The 19,081-nt window shown below is 46.0% G+C and overlaps 1 protein-coding gene across 1 annotated transcript; it reads left to right on the top strand.

Moving 5' to 3' along the window:
• The first annotated feature begins 431 nt into the window (after positions 1-431).
• On the top strand, positions 432-18,618 carry brd2b (bromodomain containing 2b). Its single transcript, XM_060064473.1, has 12 exons — positions 432-587; positions 4,219-4,513; positions 5,351-5,488; positions 8,866-9,010; positions 9,788-9,948; positions 10,944-11,456; positions 11,759-11,887; positions 12,593-12,835; positions 14,190-14,446; positions 15,177-15,487; positions 17,307-17,432; positions 17,587-18,618. The coding sequence occupies exons 1-12, from the start codon at positions 556-558 to the stop codon at positions 17,715-17,717; spliced, it is 2,481 nt and encodes an 826-aa protein (XP_059920456.1). The 5' UTR covers positions 432-555; the 3' UTR covers positions 17,718-18,618.
• Positions 18,619-19,081: the final 463 nt, after the last annotated feature.

Here is a 19,081-nt window from a genome sequence, read left to right as displayed (position 1 = left end):
TATTAATTGTTCGCTGCTTACAATAACATAAAGCTGACATTACGCTTTATTCAGCTAGCCGAATATTTTGCTCAAGCGAACGTCCATTATCAGGGATGTGCAGTGCAGCCATCAATGATGTATTAGTAGGTGATCCTCCAAAGAAATGCGGTACGTCGGTCGATCCACAATCATACAATATATTGCGTTTTTGTTTCTGGAGAGCATTTGGAGAAAGGTTGACATTAATACTTAGGTATATTATAAAATATTCTGCAGTAAGAATTGCAGACCACTTTAAAGGTCTACTTGGTAATAAAAAGGACGAGATGTTCCAAAGCAGTCTTGGGCGTGTGGCCTTGATACGCCTACGTCTTTACGCACAGCCAATGAAATCACCCGGTATCTTTGACGTAGCCGGAAATACTACGTGCTGACACGTTGTTGGTTTATAAAGAGCTTAGCGGAAGCGTTAGGGCGCCATTTCACTGCAGACTAGTGCAGTACATATCGTTGTCTAAGAACCGCCTCAACTCTGGGTGATAAGGATAACAATAACAAACCGGATCCACCCCGATGGAGGCGGCCATCAACCCAACCCGCGACAGGTATAATATACCTGCAATTTAAATATATAAGCGGGGTTCTGGATGTTGTCATCTCACTAGCTTTAGTGTAACGTTAAGCTATCCTTTCTATCCAAGCTAGCATGGATGGTGGGGTATTCGCCCAAAAGTCACCGACCATGATAGGAAATGAAATGCAGTACTGCACCTTCATTGCACCTTTCTGTCTAATATGAACACCGACGTGTCCAGGTTTCTTGAGGCCAGCCCTATACATTTAAAGCCAGTGCAACATGGCTGGACGTCTGCTGCTGGCGCATTCAATTCATTCATTTGTCCGTCGGTGTAAACGTACAGCAGTGAGACGTCAGTGACCCGCGAATTATATCCGTCGGCTTTTTCTGCACATAAGTGTTTGTACGGTCTTGCACGGTGACAACGGTGGTGATCTGCTGACTTGTTTGCGTAGCCAGGGTATAAAACCGGCCGTCTGATGAGCCAGCCGTAGCTTGGCGACACCCAGCAGCCTGGTTCACAACGCTGAACAAAAGCAAGTTGGCTCTGGGCTACACCGGCAGGTTATAGTGTTACGGGGCTGTTGTTGTTGTTGATGATGATGAGGACATCGTTGCACTGCGTGTCCCCCGTCCGGCTGATTGTCAGTCCATCGGGACGTTCAAGCTTGGGAGTGTTTACAAACACCGGGGGCGGGGCGTCCCGCGCACCACGCGATCACCAGCTGGTTCGCTGTGTGCGCCGCCACCTTATATGTTCGCCAAGGTCCCACTAAGTAACTTTCCTACTGCTGATATTTACCCCCGATAGATAGGGGAAGTAAAAGTTTCTCAAGAATAAAACCCAACAATCCAAGAGTCAATCCATTCAATGATTTTTTTCTGTAATTATCGTCTGAAAAAACTAGTTGCACCTAATGTATTCGGCCATCATGAATGCCTGGCTATCTAAATCCTGGTGAGAATATAAAACGGCACGCTTGGTGTTCATTTGTGTGTCAGACTATGGTGCATGTGTCAGTTTTGAGTTCAAGCGGAGCTTTACATTATTTCAATTCGAGTCCTTGATGCCCGAGTGCCTGGAAGTCCATAATGATGGGATCTAGGGGACCTTTTTTGTCTTCCATAAAGTAGGACTTTAAAATGTGAGGAACTTTACCAGAGGCGGTAAGAAGTCGGTTGATGATTGGTTATGGTTACAGTTTTAGCCATAGCTACAATCTACATTAACTCTTATTGTAGTCTTATTGCGATTTCCTATTAGTTGCACGCTATTCGATAAATATACACCTGGTTAATTTGTTCGTCATGCCTGGATGTTTCCTCGTAAATGTATGTGTTAGAGAAGACTAAAACAGATAACTCTGGTACCTGCATGTTTCCGAGAGGTAAACGAGCATTAAGTGTAGTAATAAAGCAACATTTGTGTACACATTTTGTTTTTTACTAACAAAGCAAGTTCCCATTGCGCTGCCATAAACAGCAGCCTATTGATGGAAACTGTTGCCTTTGCATGGATGTGTGTGTGTGTGTTGACATCCGCTTGCTGTAGTGAAAGTAGTCAAAATTGAAATAATTACACAGCAAGTCCACCAGTAAAAGACACACAGAGCCCCCCCACACACACAGCCTGAGTTAGCATTTGCGGTGGTTAAGGAGGGGGTGTGATCATGCGTGGTTTTCTAAAACTCATCCAATCAGGTAGAGTTTCATTCATTCATCCAGGTAGAGTTACACTTTAACCCTGTCAGCAGCAGCGCAGGAGGTAGATCGGTTCGTCTGAGGACTTCTTCTTGGATCATCCTAGTACAGGTATTGACAACCTGCCCTTGGAAGGCCGTGTGTCTGTCTGTCCCATGCTGAAAATGTTACTATTTATACCGTGCTCATTTTCTTGTCTTCAATTGATTTGCATTTAGAATTACAGGCTTTAATTATCAGTATGCACCAAAAGGGCATTTCACCATAATTTCTTGTAATAAAAATCATCCCGAATGTGTTTGCTTCAAAAAACAAATGCTTGCTTCAAGAATATAAAATTCAGGCTTCTCGTACCTCGTCGGACCATAGCTGTATAAAATGGAATATCCGTCAACATTTTTGTATAACTAACTGTCAGAGTGCCATACATATTTTTGTCAGAGGCTGGCTATCCAAATTAACTATTGTTATTATTGCTGTGGAACCATGTTTATTAGGGTGAAAAACAATGGACATTGTTGTGATGTATGATGTATATAACTGCACACAGTACTTTATATTTTGGAATGAAGTCACAAATTGAATTTACCTTAAGAAGACCAGTGATAAGATTGTTTTCAACAAGCCTCAAAATATCTTAAGCATGAGTGAAAGATAAAATGCAATTGGATAGATAGCCAATTGGGTTAACTTGTAGACATAAAGTACAATCACAGAGAGTCTGCCGGTGGTTGAGGAGGGTGATTCATCATGTGGTTGTTGTCAAAAACTCATCCCAGGTAGAGTTCCACTCACCCAATCAGGATGAGTTCCACTTTTATTCTTTCAGCAGCACAAGGTAGAGCCGGTCCTCTGAGGGTTGCTGGTTTGATCTCAGTTCCTCCTAGATAGGTCTTGATGACTTTCCCAGGTGCAAGACCAGAGTGTGAGTGTGTGAGTGTGTGAGTGTGTGAGTGTGTGTGTGTGTGTGTGTGTGTGTGTGTGTGTGTGTGTGTGTGTGTGTGTGTGTGTGTGTGTGTGTGTGTGTGTGTGTGTGTGTGTGTGTGTGTGTGTGTGTGTGTGTGTGTGTGTGTCCGACCTCTGAATGTTAGGCAATGTGCGTATTATGAAGTGCTTCCATGGCCGAAATGTGCCTTTATAAACCAAGCCTCAACCAAGGCCCTGTTATTTGAAATCTTTCACATTTCTGATTGACTCCAGAAACGTGGTCATGCTGTACTTGGAATTTTTGTTGTTCTCCAATATTGATTTCTAATGCTGCTTTGATTGATTTGTAAAAAAAAATCTCACTCGCATGTGAGTTGCTTAATGCTACTGTTGCTAATTGTAGTCCCTAAATTGTAAAAGGAGTGCTAGTTAATCTTCGTATTCTACAACCCAAGTTGGGCATCCACAGGTAGGACACTTCTAGTCGGATAATCACTCATAAGTTGATATAGATATTAAGCCAGGGCATCCTCAATTGCATCCTCAAATAAATGGGAAATTATTTGGGGGTAAAATAGCAGCAAAAAATAAAATACAGGGGAATAATAATAGAAATCTGCATGTTTTCTCTAGTTCAACTTAATCGGTCACAGTGCACTCAACTCTACCTGGCAGCCTAAATATCACATGCTGTTCGGAGGAAGTTGTTGGGCTTCACATCCACTCCCAGTTCAAGTCCAACTTGGTTACTGCAGAGCTTCAATATAAAGCGGGTCTTAATTCTGTCTAAGGTGCTCATTCTGAGATGTTCACACTTAGCCTATCGAGCGCACAACACGAAAGTTGGAGGAGAATCGCAGACAACATGAAAAAATTACGTATGCCATCGATTTGAGATGATATGCCTACCTACTTGAACTTAACTTACCCTTGACATTCCCTTTTTGTTTTCCTTTTTAACCAAATGCTGCGAGATTGACTTCTCCGTCATTTTCCCTGTGCCCCTCTCCTTCTCCCCCCCCCCCCTCCAGCTCACTGCTGGGGCTGTCCGGGGGCGGGATGGACACCCACAGCAGCTCCGGCGCAGGCAAGCGCATCCGCAAGCCCTCCCTGCTGTACGAGGACTTCGAGAGCCCCTCACTGGGCCACTCCCAGCCTCAGGGGCCCACCAGCTTCCCCCATCCCCCTGTCCGGGACCCGGGCCGACCAAGCCGGGTCACCAACCAGCTGCAGTTCCTCCAGAAGGCCATGATGAAGTCCCTGTGGAGGCACCACTTCGCCTGGCCCTTCCACGAGCCCGTCGATGCATACCGCCTGAACCTGCCGGTAAGGAAAACACGCGCTTTATACGGCCTTAAACTACCTGTAAGAAATAAATGGGAAGGGGGGGGGGGGGGGGCTCTTCTTCCAGGAAGATTCGTTCACTACCAGCTGTATAGGTCTGAGAGGTCTAAGGACCTTGAGATGGTCTGGATTGTAATTACCGTTTCATTGAAATGGAAGATTGAATTGGGGCGGTGAATTGCTTGATGCTCAACGTTGCTGTATTTGGGTTCTGTACTTTAGCCATTGTGTACCACACAAAACGAATGATGGATTCATTTTCCTGACACGACTTTTTGCAATGGAATTTGTAGGTGCATGTCAGTTGGATGCATTGTTGGGAGCTGGGCCATCTAGCTAAAATATATCTACATGTACATTGCAGACAATGGAGACCCCTTTTAAGATGGTGGTTCAAACAGTCCATCTTCTCCTACGGTTTCCTCTTGTTTCCATTGTGGCAAATGAATGTTATGTGCCTCAAGGTTTTCCCCAGTGCCTTTGAGCCTTAGGTTAGTGATGGACAAGGTAATGACCAACCCCGGGCCACTTCTCATCAGAGGACTGTCTCATTTGGATAACATTTCCATAATCTGTTTTCTCTCCTCCCTCGAACCCTCAACTCTCCCCCTATATATCCCTTCCTCTCCTGCATTCTCCATTTCCACCTTTGCTGTTTCTCTGTCCTCCCCCTCACTGTTCATCACCTACACCTATTTTGGTCTATTCCTTTGTCTCACCCCCTCTACTTCTCCTAATATCTCACTGTATTTCATCCCTTTCCCCTACATTTCTCTACCTTTTTTGGCCTCTCTCTCCACATCTCTCTCTCTCTCCCAGGACTACCACAAGATCATCAAGCAACCGATGGACATGGGGTCGATCAAGAAGCGCCTGGAGAACAACTTCTACTGCAGCGCCAGCGAGTGTATCCAGGACTTCAACACCATGTTCACCAACTGTTACATCTACAACAAGGTACGAAGACACACCTTTTGCGTCTTGCAGTTGGCAATGGTAGCGTCTGTAGATTTAAATCCTGTTCTCTGACTTCAAAAATACATTAAAGGAGGCATATTATGGTGTTTTCCCAACAAGTAAACATAGTATATGAGTTCCAAGAAACATGTTTTTGAAGCTGTTTGTTGGAAATAGCTTTTAGGAAAAAAAATCTCGCCTATTCTACGCTATTCCCCGCTGTTTCAGTCCCTTCAGAATGCGCTTTTTCTGGTGTCTGTAGCTTTAATGCAAATGAGCTGCTTCCTATTGACCAATGAGCTGTCAGAGTGAACCACAGCATGGAGCAGAAGTGATTGTTCCCGTGTGCGGACTCCTGGAGCGCTATATCTTTATAATATAATATAATATATAGGTATTTAATATTATATCTAATATCACGGCCAAAAGCTATGTGCGCCTCGGATGATATTATGAATCTAAAGACTGTGTCTGAAGTCTCTGGTACTTCCATAACAAGTAAAGACTCGTAGTGGGGGTTATATCAGCCATGGTAGAGAAGAATTGGGGAAACTTTGAAGCTTCGGCGTCAGGAGCTTCCGAAGCTTCGGCGTCAGGAGCTTCCGAAGCTTCGGCGGATTGTGCTCAGCTCCGGGAGTACAATCCCTTTCTCTTCCATGTCTCCTTCTCCGGACTGCTCCGGTGGAGAAAGGGATTGCACTCCAGGAGCTGAGCTGCCGAGCTCCCCCCATCGGAGCTGCTCGTCCGCTGGTCCACAAAATCTTAGCTATGCTCAGATTGGAGGGGGGGTGGGGAATAGGGATGGCGTGAATGTAAAATATTCTTGACCGGCCACCGAGCCTCATTAACCGGTAACCGGTTAACCGATCAGATTAAAATGTGAAATTTGAAATAACAGCCTTTTCGAGCCGCGCCAGCCTCCTGCTATTTCGTGACTCTGCTTATCTCTCTCCCGTTTGGCCTCCGACTCTCACACACACACACACCCTCCGAGTGAGAGGCAGTGGCTCTAACCGCGGCACGACCTGTGTTTGAATTGAAACACGAGGCATGCTTACTGCAAGTTGACCGTGTGTACTGTAGAGAGCGGGCTTGAACGCCCACAATGGTCTGAGATGGCGCGGACCTGGTTGAGACCCTGCGCAGGATTCAACAGGGGCCAATCGGAAGAGGGCAGCGTTAGGAGCTCATTTGCATCGCAGCATGCAATGCATTTAAGAAAATGACAGCTCCGAAGAGACGCCGCTTGTTTAGTTTGGAGGAGATGGAAAATTTGAGGTTGGGGATAATTTTTTTCACTTCACACAAAAAGATCTTGGAATGAGATGGCTAACTATAGTCTTATAGCGTTTAGTCTACTGTCCATAATCATTTAGAGATGATATTCCCCGCCGCTGGCATGCGAGAATAATTAAGACTTGAGGAGAAATTGAACAGTGGGCTAGAGACGCGGTGTCCGTCCAACTTCCAATAAGTCACCTCATCTGATCATCTTTTTTTTCTTTCTTTTTTTCGGTTAACGTTGAGACGGTCCACCATCGGTCATCGGTTAACAACCCTAGTTGGGAAGTGGGAGGTAATATTCAAATGTGCTCCCTTCCTACATAGGTGGGGGCGGCGAAACTGACTCGCTCGTTTGTAGTGCTGCAACGGTTCACGGCTTACCTGTGATCCGTACGGATCAACCCTCACGGTTCGGGAAGCAAGTGATCCGTGGATCGGCTGATAAAGAAAAGAAAAAAAAAAGTTGTGCATTCACGTGATCAGCGCATGTTTAAAGGACAATTCCGGTATTTTTAGCTCATTGATCCCCCTTTCTGGTTTGTCTAGGATGAAATATAGTGGTTGACACACCGAAATGTTGACTATTGGTCCTGTCTCATGTGTTTGGCTCATTTCGATTCGCCCCTGCCTGCTTCAGAATGGCAGGCTTTGGGCATTCACAAACCTGTCCTTAAAACAACCCTAAACGTTCGTTTTCAGAAATGTGCAACTCCCCGAGTGGTTGATGTTCCTAATCAAGTATCGTAGCCCACAGAAGATGTGAGGGTAATTGGAACATAAAATTGCTAGTGTTGCTGTGCACTGTACAGGACTCTTACTGGTTATTATTCAGAATATGTCCATTATTATTTTTTTATCATGCCGTCTTTAGGCGGGGAAATTACGACTTTGAAGCTACTTAATGGGCTCTTAGTATTACGTCAAATCTCTAGAGATATGTGCTGCGGGGTGAAAGGGCTGCATGCCTACACGCTATGCTCTAATTAGAGTTATTGAATCACAGATTAAAGTCTTCTGATGGCCCAGTCTCCCATGACAACATCAATAGCTAGTGGATAGGAGCTCATTGCTGGTGGTTGTGGGTTGTAGTGTGTAGGAGCTACATGCTAACGGAATGATTGGCTGGGAGCTGTTGTGTGGATGAGATTCCTGCTAAGGTGTTGCTCTGATGGGAGCTGTGGTGGAGGAGCTACATGCTAACTTGATGTTCTGGGAGCTGTGGTGTGGAGGAGCTACATGCTAACTTGATGTTCTGGGAGCTGTGGTGTGGAGGAGCTACATGCTAACTTGATGTTCTGGGAGCTGTGGTGTGGAGGAGCTACATGCTAACTTGATGTTCTGGGAGGTGTGGTGTGGAGGAGCTACATGCTAACTTGATGTTCTGGGAGATGTGGGGTGGAGGAGCTACATGCTAACTTGATGTTCTGGGAGCTGTGGTGTGGAGGAGCTACATGCTAACTTGATGTTCTGGGAGCTGTGGTGTGGAGGAGCTACATGCTAACTTGATGTTCTGGGAGCTGTGGTGTGGAGGAGCTACATGCTAACTTGATGTTCTGGGAGCTGTGGTGTGGAGGAGCTACATGCTAACTTGATGTTCTGGGAGCTGTGGTGTGGAGGAGCTACATGCTAACTTGATGTTCTGGGAGCTGTGGTGTGGAGGAGCTACATGCTAACTTGATGTTCTGGGAGCTGTGGTGTGGAGGAGCTACATGCTAACTTGATGTTCTGGGAGATGTGGGGTGGAGGAGCTGCATGCTAACTTTATGTTCTGGGAGCTGTGGTGTGGGGGAGCTACATGCTAATTTCATGTTCTGGGAGCAGTCGTTTGGAGGAGCTACATGCTAACTTGATGCTATTCTGGGTGATCTATTGTGGAGGAGCTTCATGCTAATGTCTTCTGTGCTTTGAGCTATAGTGTGGAGGAGCTACATACTAAAAGACTGTGCTTGCAGCTAAAGTGTGGAGGAGCTACATACTTACAGGCTGTGCTGCAAGCTTTAGTATGGAGAGACTAAGTGCTAATGTGCCCCTGTGCTTGGAACTGAACTGTGGAGTAGCTACATGCTAACGTGCCGTTGCGCTCTGGGTTTTAGCCCACGGATGACATTGTTCTGATGGCCCAGTCCTTGGAGAAGATCTTCCTCCAGAAGGTGGCCCAGATGCCCCAGGAGGAGATCGAGCTGGCACCCCCAACCCAGCGCACCAAGGCGGGCCGGGGCAAAGGTCGCAAGTCCAGTGGTGAGTCCGTGGCAAACTTTGTCAGGAGACGGCCCTTGTGATAATCCATTGCAAGCGCTTTTATAATCAATCCAATGTTGACATCACACGTGCGAGTCTCCACCCAGGTTACATATAATGGATGTAAATCGAATAGTTGGTCAAATAGCAGCCCTTAAATCTGCGTTTTACAGCAAATTACTTTATTCTGACCAAAGTGTCGCAGAAATGTTGTGTCGTCGATACGAGTATGGCGAGATAGTATAGCGCCATCTCGAGTGTTCTTGACTCATGTTTTGCATTTAAATAACCACGATTGTTCCCAAACGGATCCCAAACTTGTCTATGGCTGTGTGCCGACCCTGAAGACAGGTTCCTTGTATTTGCACTTCCTGTGTGTTTTGGAGCTAGTTGGGCTCAATTGAGAACAGTCCCAGGAATAGATGTTTGATCCCCAATGTTTGCAGTTTATGTGTAGGCATGTAAGCATGCAAGATGCCCTTCTACTTAAAAGACAGGATTCTAAAATCACTTAAATTGGTTAAGTACTAACTGCTAATCCTAGGCAATGGGCTACCTGTCATGTTTCAAAACATGTGTTCCTTCCTTGAGGTACTCAGCCCCTTTTGAAGGCCATGCTTTTAATGACAGCAGGACAGTCGTGCAAGACTTGGTAGCTACTCCAGTGTTCACTGTGTGCTCCTCACTTGTAAGCGGAGTTGGATGAAAGTGTGTCGACGGGTCTTTCTAAAGTACTGTGTTCATGTGTTTCCCCCCCCCCCCCCCCCCCACCCATAGCATCCAGAGCACACCAGGTCCCGGCGGTGTCCCAGTCCCTCTACTCCCCCTCCTCCTCAGACACAGAGTCCCTGCAGGCCAGCTCCCCCCACCCCGTGCTCACCAAGAGCCTGCCCCCTCCCACCATCATGGGCATGCCCCCCACGCAGCCCACCACCAAGGTAAGGCACCACGCCACTGGAACCCGGGCCCGGCGGGCTCTACTGAAAACCTGCACTCACCTTTTCAATGCAGCCTTCGCTTTGTGTGTATTAGTAGACATTATTCCCACCATGGTTTTCCACAGACCAATTCAGTCCCCGTCCACACGGGCGAAAACAATCTTTTCCCCTCCTCGGCAGCGTTTTAGGAATATCTCCGTCAAGACGGAATCATTGCAAAAATGCAACTAGCTGTAGAAACGCTGTAGTACTTATTCAAGGCCTCTATGTGGCGCTGGTTCTCCAACATAAAAGAGGAAGACGAGGCGGAGTATGCGTATCAGGCCTGAGCGCTGTATACAAACAGAAAGCAGTTGTTCAACCTTTTAGTTTGAGCAGAAAACCCTTTTTAATGTACGCTTAGTGATTACATTTACCATGGGGCTGTATTTAAATCTACAAAAATAATTCAACCAAAAACAAATTAGACAGAAATCTAATGGTGCCACCTAGTGGGGGGTGTTGACGTCATCGTTCGCATACCTGGCATCCACACGACACCTAACACGAAAAACGCATAGGGCAGTTTTTCTCTTTTCACCCTAGGACCTGGTTTAAAAAAAAAAAAAACGGCCTTCGAAAACGCTGGATCCGTCTGGACGGTCGATCCAAATGCACAAGACAGAGCTCAGACGAGGGAAACATTCCAATAATTGAAAAGGCTCCCGAATGGGTTGCTGTGGTATACACTACACTTTAATGTGTCACTATGATAACCTTTCTCTGCCGTACATGTTACCATAACAACAATCGCTGTCTGTGCATTCTTTATCACAACACTGTCACCCTGTCTCCACCTTTGTAACCCCAACAGCCCTCTGCGGCCCAAGATCAGTTACCATGACAACCCTCTCCTTGACCGCCATGACGCTCTCCTCTCCATCTGTGCGTGCGTAACCATAAGGACCGCCTCTGTCCCCGTATCCACCACAGCCCCCTCTCTGTGTGCGTTGCAGAAGAAGGGCGTGAAGCGGAAGGCGGACACCACCACCCCCTCCACCATGGGGCTGCCCGTCGGGCTGTCGGCCGGTGCCCGCATGGTGGGCCTGGGGAAGGGCGGGCACGGGGGCCAGATCCACGACTCCTCCCCGCTCACCCTCTCCTCCCTGGGGGGCATGAGCATGGACGCCGGCGGGCCCGTCCTGGGCATGGTGCGGGGCCCCGGCGGCGGGCCCGTCCTGCTCCAGCCCATGATGGTGAGCGCGGCGGCCGCGGCCCGCCGGGTGGGCAGCGGCCGGCCCATTAAGCCCCCCAAGAAGGACCTGCCGGACTCCATCCAGCTGCAGCCGGCGCGCCGCGGCAAGCTGAGCCCCCAGCTGCGGCACTGCAGCGGGCTGCTGAAGGACATGCTGTCCAAGAAGCACGCCGGCTACGCCTGGCCCTTCTACAAGCCCGTGGACGCCACCGCCCTCGGTCTCCACGACTACCACGACATCATCAAGTACCCCATGGACCTCAGCACAGTCAAGGTAGCCCACCTCTTTGGCTTTCTTGTTTAGTCGTCGATTATTCTTTCTTATAAATGTTTTACATTTTTGTTTTTATGTGTGCTATTGAAATGTTGATGTATTGGATGTATTGCAAGACTCGTATTAAATTATTTCCGTTGAAAGTATTTTTAAAGAGTTGTTTATTCTCAGATGGGGGTTCAACACACAACACAATTGGAACATTCCTGACCCATCCCATCCCTGGGCGGTCCTCCGGGACTTCCTGTTAGAAGTACATGGTTGTGAGTGTGTGCTGTGCTTGTTTGTCTCTTCTTCCTCAGAGGAAGATGGACTGCAGGGAGTACAGGGACGCCCAGCAGTTTGCTGCTGACATCCGACTCATGTTCTCCAACTGCTACAAGTACAACCCCCCCGACCACGACGTTGTGGGGATGGCCCGCAAGCTGCAGGTCGGTCCCCGTATCAGTCAAACCCCTCATCCACTCCTAGGGTCATGAGGTTGTTGATGAAGCATCAGAAGGCTTTAGAAGATTAAATTGTTTTGAACTTTGAGGAAGTAAAAACGACACGCGGGGGGGGGACATACATTCCTGAGGCTTTCCAAGGGTAGATTAGCTGTCGTTGAGATGTATTAATTTACTTTCTGACACTTTCATGACCCACTATTTGGGCGCTGTGTAGTAGATGCATCCATCTGTGATATGTTTTGGTTATTATGGTTTCATTTCAAAGAGCCTGTGTACCACCTGGACCTCATCATTTAGCCTAGGTTAGGTGACTGGTCTTTTTTTGGTTAAACAGAATAGTGGGTGCTTGAGAAACTGTAGGATGGTTGAAATTTTTCTAAATTGATGAAGTATCCTAATCATCAAACAAGCAGGATGACTTAAGCTCATCCTGGCCAAGGAAATCCTTGTGACCAACCCCCCTGTATGAATGTCTACTTAACAACTACGTAACTTCAATAATGTGATATCAATATATATATTTGAATTTGAATTATGGTCTCTGGGCCTGTATGAATTTGATGCATCCCTATTTGCAAGATGTTGTGTTGTATTGCCGTGGATTCAAGGGTTTGAATGTACTTCATTGAATGTCTGTTTTTTTTCCCTTCCCATCTTCTTACTTTATTACTTTTGCTACCGCTCCAGGACGTGTTTGAGTTCCGCTTCGCCAAAATGCCGGACGAGCCCCACACGGACCGCCCCGCCATGTCTATGAGTGGCCACCCTTCGTCGTCGTCGTCGTCCTCTTCCTCCTCCACCTCGTCCTCCTCCTCCTCTTCGTCCGAGGGCGAGCCCAGCACCGAGAGCGAGGACAGCGAGAGCAGCTCCGACAGCGAGGAGGAGCGAGCACACCGATTAGCTGAGCTCCAGGACCAGGTGTGCACCCAGGTAAGGAGGTTTCACCCAGACGACAACCAGACACATTGTGGTAACATGTTTTTGGAAAGTTAACAATCATGAGTTGACATTATAATGAAGATGTTAATATGGCAGCTACATTTTATTCACATCTAACTTTTACATTGAGATATTTTCTTTTGTCGCAGGTCTTACTATTTTAATACCATGTTGGGTCACTAGATGTCAGTCTCAGATATGACTCGGTGACTCTTTTGATGGCTTGTTCACTACCTCTGTCTGTCGATGGATCTGATTGACTTTGCATGGGGTGTTCGCAAAATGCATTGTGGGTCCGTCCGTCCATTCGGCTCAGTTGCCTGTGTCAAAAAGTTAAGAAATGTTCAACTTTTCAGGAAGCGGCGGATCCGTTGGCCAATCAGATCGCTGTTATGCAAATACACTCCACGCATCTATTTGATCCATTTTTAAATAACAAGCAGGAAAAATCTGGTTGTTATATTTTGTTTGAAATGTGGAATGATAGGATTGTTTTTAGTCACCTGTGGTTTGTGTCATCTTTTGTATTTATATCCATACATCGGCTTTGTAGCGGAAAGCGATTTGATTGGCTGCAGTATGTGTCTACAAATACTAGTCCCCTATACGTCAGACACGCTCTCGGTAATCCGTCGACGGACGCATGTAGTGTGAACAAGACGTCATGGTAAATGGTTAAAAAGCATACTTAAATATAGATGTGTATGATAGTGCAGCCATAAATGATTATGATCAGTTCGTTTTGAATACTTTGCGCCCATAATGCCCATCTTTATTAATCAACATTCAGGGGCAAGGGCAAGTAAACATTGTCTTGTTGCGTTTGCTGCTGTCGAGATGAATGATCAACATATGAAACAAAGCGATTATTGTATGAATGTGCCTAACCACTCTGAATGCAATAAGAAGATTGTGTGTGTGTGAACAAAAACTGTAGGTTTGCGGCTGCAGATGTTGAAATGTCTGAAATAAACTCCTGTGAGTCTTCCACTAATCAAAAACGCTCAGCCCCGCAGGGGGTTAAAATAATTTCCCCAGAACTTAATTTGGATCCTGGTCCTTGCTGTGGAAACGCACTAAGTTCTGCGAAGGTTGCTAGTTCATGCGGTGGAAACTTTTACCCAAACATTGTCAAAAGATGTGTTCAAAAAGAAGAGACTTGCACGTTCAAACTCTAGTGCCGGTGCGCCCAGAGTGGGATTGTGCGCGTGTCCATTGAAGAAACTCCCACATTCAGCAGCTGGCAGTGCAACACCTTTTAGTAACGTTTTGGCACAAATCTCCAACTTTCACCGTTTATCTCTATGGAAGTGTTGTTGACTATTTACTTGTGTTGTCATGGTAGCTGCGTGCGGTCCACGAGCAGCTGGCCGCACTCTCCCAGGGGCCCATGGTGAAGCCCAAGAAGAAGAAGGAGAAGAAAGAGAAGAAGGAGAAGAAGAAGAGGAAGAAGCCGGAGAAGAGGAGTCGAGCAGTGAAGGTGAAGGCGGAGGCGGAGGAGTGGAAGATGCCGGGAAAGGCCCCCAAAAGCAAGTCCACCAAAGGAGGGGCCGCCACGGTCGGGAAGAGGGGCCCGGGCAAGAAGAGCAACAAGAACAGCAAGTAAGTAAAGTAATCTGATTACTCGCAATGGAATCTGATTATTCACTTATGGGCATCCGGGAACTCCCTTAAAGTAATCCAACTAATCCCAGACCCAGTATTACACGGCTGCATTGAAAGTGAAAAGTATTTCATTATCAAATATGCAGCAGCATCCCATATTTTGTACAGTGGAATTAGCGAGGCATGTGTTGTCTGTGAATGTAGTACGAATCGGAAGAAGCGGAATGGTCATAACAAACCCACATAGCTGTAATGATCAACCTAAACACTATGGCTGGCCCGAATGCCATTTTTCAGGCTTCGAATACTCGTTGGTTTTTCAGAGCGAATATTTCGAATATTCGTTCCAGAAAAACACACCATCAAAAATAACATTAATAATCCCTATATATTCCCTTGAACCGATTTTGACAGGGAAACTAGATATCTATTCTTCCTCCACCTCCCTTGCTTCTCTGCTTGGTGTCGCTTATAGTTTGCCTCCCTCGCTCTGGTAACGTCACATACGAAAAAAAAAAAAAAAAGAAGCTCAGAATACTGATTTAAGCTTTGAATACAAATTTTCCGAACGAGTATTTGAATATTCGAATAATTCGGGCTAGCCCTACTTACAATGCACACAGTAATATAATGGTGCATCAAAGACAATGTACTTACATAACAACAGAGTGTTCATGCAGGAGCTGAGATGTTTCCCCTCACTCCTCCCCCTGCTCCTCCTCCCCAGGACCTCTAAGAAGGCCTTCTTTGCCCCGCCGCCACCCTCCTCCATGCTCCCCCACTACGACTCGGAGGAGGAGGAGGAGATCGTGCCCATGTCGTACGACGAGAAGCGCCAGCTGAGCCTGGACATCAACAAGCTGCCGGGGGAGAAGCTGGGCCGTGTGGTGCACATCATCCAGGCCCGGGAGCCGTCCCTGAGGGACACCAACCCCGAGGAGATCGAGATCGACTTCGAGACGCTCAAGCCGTCCACACTGAAGGAGCTGGAGCGCTACGTCATGACGTGTCTGAGGAAGAAGCCGCGCAAGCCCTACAGTAAGCACACTAACACGCACGCCCTGCATTAAGCACGCTCACGCGCAAGCCCTGCGTTAAGCATGCTAACACGCGAGCCCTGCAATAAGCTAGCCCCAGGTTAACAACCTTAACATGCTAACCATGTTGTCGTACATGCCCTAAATTATCAGAGGTATCTGCAGATTGCTATAAAATATAATTTGTTATTATATTAAATAAAATGTTCACTATTTTTTGTAAATGTTTCTTCACTTTACCTTAACTTTGTGGCCTGCAGTTGACTAAGCTCCACCCAACCCTCATCCCCTGGCGATGTTATTGTTTATTGGAAATCTAGAATAGGGCTTGTACATCGTGACGTCAGATCGCAAGCATAGGAATGTTAATGGTGTTTTGTATTTGAGTAATTATGAAATTATTTGTCATTTTGGGGTGACATTAGGGTGTTTTGAAACTGCCAGTGTTTCTCATGCAAGACATGGCAAAGCAAACTTTGGATTAGCCTAGGATATGGTCTATTTATGTTTTATTAGGATTTTACATTACTACAACTCTCGAGTTCCCTCAAAATGGCCTTTTCCGTTTTTGGTTCCCAATCCAGTCTGTGTCGTCTTTCTGCTTTAACTGAGTAGGTTCTACTGTAACAGATTAAGAATGTCAAATTCAGCTATGGTGTGTTCCTCATTCCTCGGATGCCAGACTTCCGAGTCGAAAGTCGAAGATCGCCCAGCTTTCTTGCGGCATTTCTCGAAAGCACGCCCTCTTTTTGTCTTCATCTTTCGGAAATCTGAGAGTAGACCGAGAGCAGTGATGACGTTCTCAGCAAAATTTCTGCGCCCGTGAAGAGATTTTTTTTTAAATATTTTTTTACCACGATTTTTCATTGTAATGTTGATTTTAAATGCTCTTACACACTTGATTACATTGCTACTTTTTTTCGGTCACCAATTTATACAGTGCTGTGCTTGCAATACAATGTAAAGTTGTGTTGTTTGTTTTCGGGCTGGTTTGCTAAAGAGGTTAATGTAGCTAACAATAAACAACGACTAGCCAATTTCATGACACAATCACAAAGGCGAACAGGAACGCTATATATGCTCTGAGACTGTAAATGACGGAACACACCAAGAGTAGCACTAGTGGGTCCGAGATTAGACTCAGACTAACCAGGTTATCATGCAAGCCCTTCAGTGAGCTAGCCCCAGGCTAGTGTCCGTGTCTTACGTTAATTTTCATTACGTCATCATGTGCCTCCTCCTAACGTCTACACATGATTGGTCCTGTTTGCATGTCAATCAAGACTTCTTGACAAGAAGGCGGTGCTCAACTCTGTTAATCAACACTGTCTCATTCTCATTCTGTATGGAAATACTGTCTCTGTAAGAGACTAGCCACAGGCTAACTACATTCATGCAAGCTCTACAGTAAGCTAGCCATGCTTATATGCAGGATCTACACTAAATGGGCCAGGTTATTAATGCTAACATGCAAGCCATGCAGTGAGTCAGACTTAGCATAGCTACCATGGAAACCTAACTGCCTCGCCTCGCATGGTATCCACTGCTGCTTGACTGTGAATATGCCTGCAAGACTGATTTTAAATGTCAAGTGCCTTATTTGGCAATAGGGGCAGAGAAAAGTGCTGTCAACCCATGTGAATTTTAAAACGTTTTATACTTATTTTACTTGGATGAAGACAATTACTGCTCTGCATGGCTAAGCTTGAAATTATGTTTTCAATCTTGACTGAAAGAAAAGCATTCCTCTGATATAATTTCAGGGGCATCCATTGTGATCTCATTATAATTCTGTTGGTTCCACTATTTATTTTGAATAGCTAAGAAGGCGAGCAGTGGCAAATCCAAAGAGGAGCTGACTCTGGAGAAGAGGCAGGAGCTCGAGAGGAGACTTCAGGATGTTAGTGGACAGCTCAACTCTGGCAAGAAGCCTGCCAAACCCAAGGGTAACGCATGCTTTTCCCTTTCCCTTTCCCTAACAATTACCGTTGTCAGTGGGTGTGTGCACTTGATAACTGCTCATGGACCAATTCTCTGTAAATAGCTCTTGATATATTATAGATCTTTCAACCCTAGACTTATATTTCCCTTTGGTTTCAGCGGAGAAGCCGAGCAACGTGGAGCCCAACAGCCAGCCGTCACGCCTCAGCGGCAGTAGCTCCAGTTCAGACTCCTCCTCGTCCTCTTCCTCCTCGTCTTCCTCAGACACCAGTGATTCCGACTCGGGTTGAGGCTGTGGCTGCACCCCAGTGAGGACTCTCACAACCACTCCCCCCGCCCCAAAGAACGCTCAGGGACACGGGCTGGCCCAGGACACACGATGCACCCTGACATAGTAGTGGGCCCAGACGACCGCCTTGCGGCACACCTTAGCCGGAGCAGGCCAAGGAGGCCGTCGTCAACAGGATGTTGGGGAGGGGAGGGGAGGCCGTTTGGAGGCAGGAGTGGAACTAAGTAAGAATTCTGTATGTATAATCGTAGAAACCCGAAAACACAAAATGCCTTGGTTCTCCCTCCCTTTTCCCGTGTGTGTGCGCGTGCGTGTGTAATTAGACGTATAAGTGTATGTTTCTTTTATAAAGAACACTTTTATTGTGCTCGCATCAAAGTAGGATGATGATGTTGGGAATACGCTCAGTTCGGAGCTGTACTCCTCTCCAAACCCACCCCTTCTGACGTTTACTGTCCCCAACATCTGTTGGTGGATAGTTCTTGAAAGCAGTTTGGCAGTGCCCTCATTGGAGTTTTGATCCGTCCATCAATCCTCTCTGTGGTGTGGAGCAGCAAAACAGCTAATTAAAGGAAGCCGTGGGGAGGGATTTATTTGTTCCTTGCCTTGTTTTGGTAAAAATATTTTGACAGATTTTGTTTTTGGTTGCATTTTTCTTTGTCCTTTCTGCTTATCCTTAGACATTCTGTCTGGCACTAAATAGGCTGCTTGTTTAGGTTTTACTTTACATTTTAAACGCTACCCCCATTCGTCTTTCGGTGTTAAAAAAAAAGATACAGTGGTTCTGTAGGACTGAAGTTTTATGGGGTGTAGTGTAAGCAACTTTAGTTGTTTAGATATTTAAAGAAAAAAAAAGCAAACAATATCTGATCACTCTGAACATTTATAAAGACAGTATTATTGATCAGAGTTCGGTACATTGAATTCACAACTTTTTCTCTTCCATCTTAAAAAACAATCCTTAACAAATCGCTTTGTTTCACCATTTCCTCACGTTCCTTTGGCGTACTTTTGCTCTGAACCTTTGCTTTAATCAGAAGATGTTACTGTGTGCTTCTGTTTTGTCACTTGAAAGTATATATAGTGCTGAATCTATCAGAAAGTACTGTAGACAGTTTAACTTATACATATATATATTTATATGACCTGATTTTTGTGTAAAGTACTTTATAAATAATACTCGACATTAGTGCACTTAAAGTGTTGAAACTTTCTTTGTGGAATGTTTTTGTTTTTTAAAAGCTTGCCACTCGTCGGGAAGGCAGGCCAGCTTCACTGGGTGGAGACGGAACTACGCACAAACACCTTATAGACCCTGCATTGTAAAGAAAAAAAGATATATATATCGTTGAATGTTCCCTAAAA

Source organism: Gadus macrocephalus, chromosome 11 (assembly GCF_031168955.1).
Source record: "Gadus macrocephalus chromosome 11, ASM3116895v1".
Classification (NCBI taxonomy): domain Eukaryota; kingdom Metazoa; phylum Chordata; class Actinopteri; order Gadiformes; family Gadidae; genus Gadus; species Gadus macrocephalus.
Note: the sequence above shows the minus strand (reverse complement) of the source record. Positions and strands in the feature narration are given on the sequence as shown.

Coding starts and splice junctions, on each gene's coding strand:
- brd2b (XM_060064473.1), top strand. CDS start 556: ATGGAGGCGGCCATCAACCCAACCCGCGACAG. Junction 588..4,218: donor ATCAACCCAACCCGCGACAG/GTATAATATACC, acceptor CCCCCCCTCCAG/CTCACTGCTGGGGCTGTCCG. Junction 9,949..10,943: donor CCACGCAGCCCACCACCAAG/GTAAGGCACCAC, acceptor TGTGCGTTGCAG/AAGAAGGGCGTGAAGCGGAA.